This window comes from Lactuca virosa, chromosome 2 (assembly GCF_052849685.1).
Source record: "Lactuca virosa cultivar CGN04683 chromosome 2, Lactuca_virosa_CGN04683_v6, whole genome shotgun sequence".
In the NCBI taxonomy this organism is placed as follows: domain Eukaryota; kingdom Viridiplantae; phylum Streptophyta; class Magnoliopsida; order Asterales; family Asteraceae; genus Lactuca; species Lactuca virosa.
Genome location: NC_136427.1, coordinates 312,119,826 through 312,132,451, shown reverse-complemented (window position 1 = coordinate 312,132,451; position 12,626 = coordinate 312,119,826). Strand labels below are relative to the sequence as shown.

At 35.2% G+C, this 12,626-nt stretch overlaps 1 protein-coding gene across 1 annotated transcript; it reads right to left on the bottom strand.

The window, feature by feature from the left end:
• Window positions 1–1,635: 1,635 nt before the first annotated feature.
• LOC145158791 (adenylate kinase, chloroplastic-like) lies at window positions 1,636–11,176 on the bottom strand. Its single transcript, XM_079077634.1, has 8 exons — window positions 11,040–11,176; window positions 10,774–10,864; window positions 10,561–10,695; window positions 10,323–10,469; window positions 10,161–10,235; window positions 9,986–10,047; window positions 1,901–2,039; window positions 1,636–1,695 (listed from the first exon to the last, which is right to left on the bottom strand). The coding sequence occupies exons 1-8, from the start codon at window positions 11,174–11,176 to the stop codon at window positions 1,636–1,638; spliced, it is 846 nt and encodes a 281-aa protein (XP_078933760.1).
• Between the last annotated feature and the right edge of the window lie 1,450 nt (window positions 11,177–12,626).

Here is a 12,626-nt window from a genome sequence, read left to right as displayed (position 1 = left end):
ATATATATATATATATATATATATATATATATATATATATATATATATATATATATATATATATGGGTGAGATCAGTTGAGAACTCATATTTTCCCGAGAACCCGAAAACTAAAAGTGAAGCGTTGGATCAAAAGTAATTAATTAAGGACATAATCGTTATCTTATCAATCTCATTTAATGTTTAATTTTTTTTGTGTTATTTAATATATTAATATAAATGCCTAAAAATTTACATCATAAATCAAATTTTCAGATTTTTTTAAATATAGTATTTTTCGGTTTTTTTTTAATGCAGATTTTTTAATTTTTTATAGAAAACATGAATTTTTGAAAATAAAATTCTAAAAAACTGCAATTTAAAAAAAAACTGTATTTTTTTTTCTAAAAAACTAAAATATTTCTAAAGAAAACTGCATTTTTTTTAAAAACTGCATTTTTAAATAAAAAACTGCAAGTTTTTAAAAAAAAGTTACATTTTTTTCAAAAAAAACTGCATTTAAAAAAAACTACATTTTTTTTTTAAAAAAAAGTAAATTTTTAGGTGCTTATATATATATATATATATATATATATATATATATATATATATATATATATACATTTCTTATACTATAATATTCATAAGTAAATCATAAAAAATCTCATTTTTATTAATTAATCTATAAACATAATAGTACAAGTATTTTATTCGATACAAAATAAAATATAAAAAATAAAAAATGCTACAAATTTCAAAGCGTTTTCATGTCTTCGTGTCAATATTTTCTTATTTTCTTCAATTTATCATTTTTCACCTCTTCAATATTCACCACAATTTCTTCCAAATCTACAAGAAAATTAAAAAAAAATGATCGATGCAAAAATATTTACAAAAATACATATGTGATTTTCATGTGATTAACATATGAATCACATGCGATTCACATATGAATCATATGTGATTCACATATGAATCACATGCGATTCATATGTGAATTACATGTGGATCACGTGTAAATGTGATTTACATGTGAATCATATGTGACCAACTTGTGAATTACATGTGATTTACATGTGTATCACGTGTAATTGTGATTTACATGTGAATCACATGTGATTTATATGTGATTTACATGTGAATCACGTGTAATTGTGATTTACGTGTGAATCACATGTGATTTATATGTGAATTACATGTGATTTACATGTGAATCACGTGTAATTGTGATTTACATGTGAATCATATGTGACCAACTTGTGATTTACATGTGAATTACATCTTATTCATATGTGAATTACATGTGATTTTCATGTGAATTACATGTGAATCACATGTGATTCTATCAAAAAAATTCAAATGAATCTCTTACCAACAAGGAGTGAGCTTGGAAACTTAAAACCACAAATGTATCCACCAGATCCCAAAAAAGAGACACCCATCTTCAGATCTACCAACCACATGAGCATCACTATTGGTATGAAATCAATCTATTTTGAATGTATGGTGAGAACATAAGTTTACAACATTGAGAATTAACCTTGTTACACAACCATTCTGTCCATGAAGGAGTTTTGCATAAAGGAGAAACAAGGATGAGTCCAAGCACACGTGCAGTGATAAGGAAGAACATAATACAAACCTTGAATTGGTGATTTCAATCAGCACTCACATAACAATGATAAAGATACGTCTTTCCAGAATACAAATCAAGATGCTGCAACAAGAAAGATAATCAAAATCTTGCAATATGCCAATATGAAAGAAAGTTTTCTCACTATACAAAGTTAAAGTAAAAGGGCAACTATGCATACTAATATTAGTTATCCTTTCGAATTTTTTTTTATAAAATGACCTTTTTTGATGCCTACATTAATAACTAACAATAGTTTTAATGGAAAGTCATGAAATGTCTTACATACCATTTCCCTATCACAGGGTTCACAATATGTTCGACCATACTTGGCCCAGAGTTTAGCTTCAAAATCAATCATGGACAAAATTTTCATTTCAATTATTTCAACAACATCTTTATCAGAGACAACATCTTCAAGCTTTTTCCTATGCACAACTTTAGCTAAATTATAAGTACGTGAAAATGAAAGCATTAGAATTCACAAATGTACTAACTGTTGGATAAGGTGTCTAAGTCCATAACTATTTCTGGTATGTACTTGACCCGGTTGGCATCGTCCATTTGGGTTGCATGGCATTACAACACTTGGATAGACTAAATGAGAGAAAAGAACACTTAAGGATTATTAATATATTATAAGTTCTAATATATTAATAATATTATTTAATTAGTATTGATCAAAGAATTAATTTGGAATTAATTAAGTGATCAAAAAGAGACTAATTAAATATATGGGGTTGATTGTGTAAATCATCCATTCTTGTATAGTGGGCTAATGATCCATGGTTTATTGAATTGGGCTAAAACCCATAAGGTTCTCCATGGATAGTCCATGGAGGTTATAAACCCATGGATCATGGAATATGAAAAGCCATGCACATTAGGGTTTACATGGAGTAACCCTACATGTAGCACACTATATAAGAAGCTCCATGGTTAGCAAAATCGGCCACTAAGTGAAGAGAACTAGAGGGCTAGCCGATTTTGAGTGTTAGTGAACTTCTCTCAAGGTTATTCCAAGAGTTGTGGTGTTGTGGGAGACATTTGAGGCATCACACTTGAGGTGCTAGGCTCACAAGGTTCTCAAGGAATCCAAGCAACAAAAGGTATGTTCTTCTACTAGTGATTTATGATTCAAGTACCTCATAACATGCTAGTTAGGAAGTAAACCTTGGAAAAATTATTATTTGCATGTATCTTAGAGAAAACATAGATCCAAGGTTTCTAGGGTTGCATGTACACCATAGGAGTGTTAGAATGCTCAAAACCCTTCAGTGGTATCAGAGCCTAGGCTTGTTTTCTTGATACTTGATGCAAACTTGTTTTTCATAACCAAAATCTACCCAGACTGGAAAACTCGACGAGTTCTGGCCAAAAACTCGCCGAGTTCATGAGTTAATACATGAACTCGACGAGTTCCTTATAGAACTCGACAAGTTTGTCTTCCAGTTTGCAGTTTTTCGAGTTTGGCTGCTGGAAATGGACTAGAAACATTACCCTAAACTGTTTTGGTCTTATAAAACTTGTTTTAGATTGTGTAATGTTTATGCTAATCCATTTTCAATGGCTATTATCAAAATTTCAAGTTTTGTATGGTTTATTTATGATTCTTGAAATTGTTGATATGGATATTCATACACTTATGAGTTTAGAAGATCATAGGAATTATTTGCAAATAGTTTGTTAGTTTAATCTTGATCTTGATGTGTTTAATAGAATCCATAATTTGTCCTCAAGTTATGGATTCCCAAAAGTCACTCTTTTAAAGTCCATTAAAGAAACACATAAGTTACATGAAAATGAAGAGACTTCATTTTAATAAATCATTAACTCATAAGTTATGAAAGATGAAAAGTTTTGAAAGTTACAAAACTTGCCCTCAAGTTTTGGAACATGTAAAGTCACTTTAGAAAACTTTAGTTCCAACCCCTAGAATTTTAAAAGTTAAAATTCAACCCTTATACTTTATAATATTATAAGTTAATAATATATATATATATATATATATATATATGTATGTATGTATGTATGTATGTATGTATGTATAAGAACAAGTCGTTTTACCGTTAGTAGGCCTCATTCACGAAGTCGGTCTATAAGGGGGGTATAAGGTTGTTGCCTATAAAATGGCAGCTTAATGGTGTCCACTTTCACCCACCGCTTCCTTGACTGGTGGAGGGTCGTTAGCCGAACGGGTAGGACAATGACTTTAATCCTCATTAAGAGTATGATGAATGTAAAGTAACTAAATGTTTTTATAAATTCCCAATCTTAGTTACTTTAGGAAAATGTGAATAAGGTGCTAACCCATGAAATTACACTTTGCACTTTGCTTAAGTCGTTAGTAGAGCGTGTGTGGTTAACCGGCACACTAACCTGGACTTAACAAGGTAGGCAAAGGGTGGCTTAAGGTTTATCATAGATCGGTGGAGCATGTGTGGTTAACCGACACATCGATTGAGTGATAAACATTAAGAGTACCAAGTAATTTGTGTGGTTACTTCACACCTTGTTTTGTGATCCTCGGCATCCCAGTCACAAAACTTGAAAGGCACACTCGAGATTGAAACATGTCATTGAAAAGTTCAATGAATCTCAAAGAATCTAGGAGTTTCAAAACCAATTAAAACCTTATAATTTATTTCGTTTTTCATGGTGGAAATTGGTGAATCGTCATTCACCTACCTTCAAATATTTTATAGCTTGGATTACGGCATCCCTCTTCTAAGTTATAAAATATTGTGTTGGGTCCTAGACTTAATATTACATTTGGGTGTCTTATTAAGGACTATCTTTATATCTAATCTAAACTTGTCTTTCTTCCTTTCAGATGTCTTCCAACTATGTTGCTTCTGGCTTAAACCCTACCGGCTCCTTCTCTCTCATGAACCTTTGTGGGAGAGTCATCTTCGATGGTTCCAACTTTATGGATTGGATCTGGAACATCAGGATGGTCACTCGTTACGAGGACAAGGAATATGTTCTCGACAAGGAGCTTAAGGAACTTGATGAGTCGTCTGCTACTCCTGAGGAGATCACTGAATACCGAACTCATGATAGAGATGCCACCAAAGTGACATGTATCATGTTGGCCACAATGACAGCCGAGCTCCAAAAGTCCTATGAGGACTATTACCCTTTTGAAATGCACCAGGACTTGATGGACCGCTACCATCAAAGTGCTCGTCAAGAGCGGTATGAAATCATCTCCTCCATGATAACAACCCGGATGAAGGATGGTGAACCCATCATGGGCCACATGCAGAAAATGCAAAGGTATGTAGACCATTTGCTGAAATTGAATGTGAACTTCCCCGATGAGTTGGCAATTGACATCATTTTGCACTCCTTACCTTCGTGTTATGATAAATTCCGAATGACATACCACATGAACAAGGAGGAAGTTACACTCAGCAAACTTCAAGGACTCTTGAAGACCGCCGAAAGTGGTCTTAAGTGTAAATCGGTTGTTACCACTCCTACTCCTACTGCGGCCCCTATCATGGCAATCGGTCAAGGCAAAAGAAAGAAGAGGAAGAGCCCTTTGAAGGGTACCAAGGGAAAGTCTCTTGATGGCTCCTCTTCAAGTGGAACCAAGAAAGGTTTTGTCACTCCTTCTGCCAACCCTAAAGAGGCTGAATGCTTCTATTGCCATGAAAAGTCGCACTGGAAGCGAAACTGCCCAAAGTACCTGCAAGATGTTAAGGATGTGAAAGTGAAACCCAACCATGCAGGTATTTACATTATATTGTCTAATAACTCACCCTATTCTAATTCTTGGGTCCTTGATACAGGTTGTGGTATTCACATATGTTTTGATTTGCAGGGACTAAGAAGAAGTGAGAATGTGGAGCATGGGAAGATAAACTTAATCATGGGGAATAGGAAAGCTTCACCTGTCACCAATATTGGAGTTTACTCTTTGTTGCTAAGTAGTGGTTTTACATTAGATTTGAATAAATGTTGTTACTCATCTGAAATGGCGAGGAATATTATTTCCTTTCATGGTTTGTACAAACAAGGGTTTACCTTTTCGTTTGATAATCAATGTGGTGGTATTAATGCTTTCTTTAATAATGTTCTTTATTTTAAAGCATTATCTTGTGATGGTGTATATGAAACTGTGTCAGTTGTAGATAACCTAGGAAATAATGTGTTGTGTATCGATTCTTCCACTAGCTTGGATAAAGAATCATTATGGCATTGTCGTCTTGGACATGTAAGCAAGAAACGCATAGGCCAACTCCAAAAGGATGGAGTCTTGGAGTCATTTGACCTAAAGTCGGATGATAGTTGTGAATCTTGTTTGCTTGGAAAAATGACAAAGTCACCCTTCACTGGTACTTGTGCTAGGGGTGAAGGTTTGTTGGATCTTGTACACACAGATGTGTTTGGACCCTTCAGAACCGCCACAAGGGATGCTAACCGCTTCTATGTGACTTTTACTGATGATTTTAGTAGATATGGATATGTTTACTTAATCAAGCATAAGTCAGAAACCTTTGAAAAAGTTCAAAGAGTTTAAATAGGAAGTGGAGAATTAGTTGGGCAGGAACATTAAGATGATTCGATCCGATCGAGGTGGTGAGTATCTTAGTACAGAGTTCATTGACTATATTAAGGAATGTGGTATTGTCTCACAATTGAAGGTTGCCAAAACACCTCACGAGATGTGGACTGGAAGAGTTCCCAATCTAGATCACATCAAGATTTGGGGTTGCGAGGCTTTTGTGAGGCGCGAGACTCACGATAAGCTCGAACCTCGAAGTGAGAGGTGTATTTTCATCGGCTACCCACATAAATCCTTTGGTTACCTCTTCTACAGACCCAATGATAATGTGGTCTTTATAGCGAGGAAGGGAGTCTTTTGAGAGAGAGAGAGAGAGAGAGAGAGAGAGAGAGAGAGTTCATAAGCCTAGGAAACAGTGGGAGGAAAATTGAGCTTGAAGAAATTCAAGAGTCAAGTGGTGAAGGAACCTCAAACCCTAGCAATCAACCTGAGGAGGAAACTCCTGTTGATCCGACTGATGAGTCTGTACCTCTGAGGCGTTCCACGAGAGTTAGGAATGCACCTGAGCATTACTATGGTTTCCATATTACTGCAGAAGGTGATACACTTATCAGTGACAACACACTGGTAAGTCTGGATGAACCTAACAGCTACACGGAAGCCATGGCAGGCCCTGAGGCTGCTAAATGGAAAGAGGCTATGGACAGCGAGATACAGTCCATGTATGACAATTAAGTTTGGAACTTGGTTGACAATGTACCAGGTCGTAAGACAGTCGGGTGCAAATGGATCTTCAAAAAGAAGACCGACATGGATGGTAATGTACACACTTATAAGGCGGGACTGGTTGCAAAGGGCTTTTCTCAAACTCCGGGAGTTGATTATGATGCGACCTTTTCACCAGTAGCAAAGATTAAGTCTATTAGGGTTATGCTAGCCATTGCTGCATTTCATGACTATGAAATATGGCAAATGGATGTCAAAACCGCCTTCCTTAATGGAAAGTTGGCTGAAGATGTTTACATGAGTCAGCCAGAGGGTTTTGTCAGCTCAGAGTACCCTAATAGAGTCTGTAAGCTTGAGAAATCCATCTATGGATTGAAACAAGCACCTCACAGATGGAATCTTTGTTTCGATGAGAAAGTCAAAGAGTTTGGCTTCTCGAGGAGCGAAGATGAGTCATGTGTATATGTCAAGGCTAGTGGGAGTATAGTTAGCTTTTTGGTATTGTATGTGGATGACATACTACTCATAGGAAATGACATCCCAACTCTACAGGAGGTGAAGTCCAGGCTTGGGAAGTGTTTCGCTATGAAGGACCTTGGAGAAGCTGCCTATATCCTAGGGATAAGGATTTTGAGAGACAGGAGTAAGAGACTAATTGGACTTAGTCAGAGTACCTATTTGGATAAGTTGCTGAATAGGTTCAGCATGCAGAATTCCAAGAAAGGAGAGTTACCGATCCAGAGTAACGCCAGATTGAGTAAGACTCAGAGCCCGAGTACAGAGGCTGAGATAGTTGAGATGAGTCGAGTACCGTATGCTTCCGATGTAGGCTCGATCATGTATGCTATGACTTGTACTCGTCCTGATGTGGCCTTTGCTTTGAGCATGGTCAGCAGATATCAGGGGAACCCTGGCAAGGCTCACTGGACTGCGGTAAAGAACATTCTCAAGTACCTGCGGAGGACTAAGGACTGGGTCCTTACCCTCGGTGGGAGTGATGACTTGAGAGTAGTAGGGTATAGTGATGTTAGCTTTCAGACTGATAGGGATAATTTCTGCTCTTAGTCAGGTTGGGTCTTTACCTTAAACGGAGGAGCAATTACTTGGAAAAGTTCCAAGCAGGAGACGGTGGCTGATTCAACTTGCGAATCAGAGTATATAGCGGCAAGCGAGGCAGAAAAGGAGGCTATATGGCTAAATAACTTCATTGGAGACCTTGGAGTTGTACCAGCTATAAAGGAGCCTATGGAGATTTTCTGTGATAGTGAAAGTGCAGTTGCCTTAGCCAAGGAACCAAGGGATCATGGAAGATCCAGACACATCGACAGAAAATACCATTTCATCAGACATCGAATAGAAGAAGGACTCCTCGTGGCAAAGAGGGTATCATCGGATGAGAACCCAGCAGATCCCTCACGAAGGAACTGAGTAGGGTTAAGCATCTTCAGCATGCGAGGCACATAGGGCTAAAGGATGATATTAGTTTTGGAAATTAGATAGCTTTGAAATTTGTAAAGTGTAATTGACATTTGATGATAAATAAAAGTTGTTGTTTATTTATAAGTAAAGTGTTGCTATCTTCTGTCAATCGTTTACTATCATTTCATTTTGCATGTTTTGACTTCCAGAATAGTTATGTTATGGTATATCATACTATTCAAACTCTCCACAGTCGGTCATATGTTGGAAGTAAATAAGAATCAAGACTGTCATGAGTTGGCTTGTAGATGTCTAAGGTATTGGACATAGCAAGAGTTGCTACAACACTCATGAGTGCTCATAAGTTCTGAGTATTGGATTTAACCCACGCTCACTTGTATCACTTCATGGAATTTATCTTGAGTGATCGTGAGACGGTAATATCATATAAGTCTTCAAACCTAGAGATATGAGTTGTTGACTATGAATGGTTATACATTGATTGTACGAAAACGCATTGGTAACTCGATGTTATAAAACATGCCTTTGTGTATAATTCAACAAGTAGTAGAACAAGCATATGAGTCGAAGTTTATCTGTTCCTTCTTGGATTAGAAGTGATATCTGGGCCCCTCGATGATTTTGTGTTGACCCATGTACCGGGCCCGGTCATAACCAAATTGATGTGTTCGATTAAGTTCTATGTCAAACAAATCGGAAATCGGGAAACAAACTGTTGGACAATAAGTAAGACATTGTCTCATGTATTTGTTTGGCCGATATCTATAACAGAGGACCATATGATCACTTATCTTAAATGGCGTATCATCATCATCTCAGTTCCGCGAGACCTTGAAAGAGCTACGATTGTTGATCGGTTCCTGAAGTCATATTTTCAGTTATAGTTATTAGACTTATCCAAGTGGGAGACTGTTGGATAAGGTGTCTAAGTCCATAACTATTTCTGGTATGTACTTGACCCGGTTGGCATGGTCCATTTGGGTTGCATGGCATTGCAACACTTGGATAGACTAAATGAGAGAAAAGGACACTTAAGGATTATTAATATATTATAAGTTCTAATATATTAATAATATTATTTAACTAGTATTGATCAAAGAATTAATTTGGAATTAATTAAGTGATCAAAAAGAGACTAATTAAATATATGGGGTTGATTGTGCAAATCATCCATTCTTGTATAGTGGGCTAATGATCCATGGTTTATTGAATTGGGCTAAAACCCATAAGGTGCTCCATGGATAGTCCATGGAGGTTATAAACCCATGGATCATGGAATATGAAAAGCCATGCACATTAGGGTTTACATGGAGTAACCCTACATGTGGCACACTATATAAGAAGCTCCATAGTTAGCAAAATAGGCCACTAAGTGAAGAGAACTAGAGGGCTAGCCGATTTTGAGTGTTAGTGAACTTCTCTCAAGGTTATTCCAAGAGTTATGGTGTTGTGTGAGACATTTGAGGCATCACACTTGAGGTGCTACGCTCACAAGATTCTCAAGGAATCCAAGCAACAAAAGGTATGTTCTTCTACTAGTGATTTATGATTCAAGTACCTCATAACATGCTAGTTAGGAAGTAAACCTTGGAAAAATTATTATTTGCATGTATCTTAGAGAAAACATAGATCCAAGGGTTCTAGGGTTGCATATACACCATAGGAGTGTTAGAATGCTCAAAACCCATCACTAACCTCCCAAGATAACTATGAACCATGAATAGTTTCTTGAATTCAAGTTCATCAAGGACCAATGACTGCAGAACATATTCAAAATGAAAGCATTAGAATTCACAAATTTACTAACAAAAATCATTTGACCAAGTTTAAATTTGAGGTAAAGTCAACAAGTGTAAAGTTACATGCATACCTTGACTGTAATATCTTCAAACATGGAAAGAACTGATTCAACATTTTGGTTATGTGTTTGCAGCTGAAGCTTTACCTGAGAAATATAATAATTAATCATTTACATGATAAAATGCAAAACTCATAACAACTGTAAAAAGAATTGAATTTAACAAAAACTTACTCTTTCTTCTGTGTCATTAAAACGTTGGGTGAGCCTTGCAGCAATTTCTTCAGTTTCGGGGGGTGAATATGTCAAATGATATATTCTACCAGTAACAGGATCCAACCTACGCCCAACCACTCTATCAACCAGAAGCTCCTGAGGAACCTGTTAAAAATCAATCAAACAAAATGGATACAAATGTACCTTCAAATTCAATCCAAACAAAAAAAAACAACAACATAATTACAAATCTCACTTCAATAAGAATAAAAAGGTTTGGATGGAAACCAAAGGCTTGAAGTGTAGTTGCTTGTGATGAGCTTCTTGGGTATCCATCTAAAAGCCAACCTTTTTCAGCAGAATCTGATTGTGATAAACGATCCTTCACCATCTATATCCAGGGAAGAAATAATTACAAAAAAGCTCTATATATAAAGTTTTACAATGAAGGTCAAAGAATCATACGTACCATGCCAACTATCTCATCTAGAACCAACTGCCCTTTCTCCATATATTCTTTTGCTTTCTTACCATTTGCAGATCCCAGTTCATCTTCTACTCTTAGGTCAATAAGCAATTAGAACAGTGAGATTTTATGAAGGTGTTAATTTAAATAAGCAGTTCAATCTTCGTATCGATTGAATCTGTATAAAAACGCATCAAAAACAACTATGAGCACATAACTCGACAAATTATAATTCAAATCAAAACGATTAGCACAAAGAGAGAGCTTACCGGTGTAGAGTGTTTGCAGAACGATTCTGAAAACAGTATATAAAATCAATTAAGATTATGATGCAACAATCAGGGTACAGAAGCTCGAGTTTCAGATGGTCGGTGAGTGGTAATTCCTCTTCCAGATGATCGACCATGGTTTTGAAATGTTTGTCAGAAGGATCAGAGCCTCGCTAGTGTCGGCGTGGAACTTGTTATGAAATCGAGATCTCAATCCGAGATGCTTTCGAAATTCCGATGGAGTCATGTCGGAGAATCCAGTGACGCCATGGATAAGCCGACAGACCATGCTTTTGATGACGATTTGTGTGGTGGAGGTTAGTTTTGAAGAGAGTGAACCTGTAATCGTCTTCTTCATGTGACACATATGATTTACCGAAGTGATGCTCCTCCATGTTCAACGATTGGAGTCATGACGGATGAAGACATCGTCTCCGGCGACCAAAGACAACGACGATGAAGAAGAAGATGAGCGAGGGGGCCGTCTTTGGAGGCGATGTGACAGTAGGAGGTTGGATGAGATAGAGAGAGAGAGAGAGAGAGACGCACAGGTAATTCATCTCTAAAATGCCCCTGAATCATTTAGTTATCATGCCCCCGTTTTTTTTACCATGTATTTACCAAAATGCCACAAATAACCTTTTATTATTTTGATCTAACGACCCTGGTTTGTTTCTCGGGTTCTCGGGAAACTTTGAGTTCTCAAATGATCATTCCTATATATAGGGGTGAGCTCGGTTGAGAACTTATAGTTTCCCGAGAACCCGAGAACTAAAGGTGGAACGTTAGATCAAAATTTACTCATTAATGACATGATCGTCATCTTACCGATCTCATTTAATGTTTAATTTTTTTTTGTTATTGAAAATATTAATAAAATGTTCTACAAACTAACATAATAAATCAAATTTTATATTTTTTTAAAAATAATTTTCAATTTTTTTTTAAAATGAAGATTTTTTACTTTTTTCAGAAATACTTGAATATTTAAAAAAATTGAAAAGAAAATATTTTTTAAAAAACTATAATATTTTTTTAAAAAAACAACATTTTTAAAAATAAAAAAAAACTGCATTTTTTTCCAGAAAACTGTAATTTTTTATAATAAAACAGCATTTTTTTTTAAAAAAAAAAGTACAACTTTTTTTAAAAAAAATGCATTTAAAAAAAACTGCATTTTTGTAAAAAGTAAATATTCAAAAAATCAATAAATTTAAAAAAAAAAAAAAAAAAAAAAAAAAACTAGAATATTTAAAAAAAAACTCTAATTTTTTTAACCAAAAAAATCAACGTTTTAGGTGCATATATGCATATTTTTTCAAATGTATATATGCATATTTCTTATACTATAATATTCGTAAATAAATCAAAAAAATCTCATTTTTATTAATCAATCTATAAACATAATAATACAAAAATTTTATTTGATACAAAATAAAATATAAAAAATAAAAAATGCTACAAAGATTCACAGTGTTGTCATTTCTTCATATCACAATTTTCATATTTTTTTCAATTTTTCACTTTTCACCTCTTCAATATTTTCCACAAAATCTACAATAAAATTTAAAAATTTTATTAATGCAA

Excerpts from the sequence above, each read along its gene's own strand:
- LOC145158791 (XM_079077634.1), bottom strand. The coding sequence starts at position 11,176 with ATGGTCGATCATCTGGAAGAGGAATTACCACTCACCGACCATCTGAAA. Across the intron at positions 10,865-11,039 it reads TCTGCAAACACTCTACACCG|AGTAGAAGATGAACTGGGAT; the intron begins GTAAGCTCTCTC and ends TATTGACCTAAG. Across the intron at positions 10,696-10,773 it reads TAGATGAGATAGTTGGCATG|ATGGTGAAGGATCGTTTATC; the intron begins GTACGTATGATT and ends CCCTGGATATAG.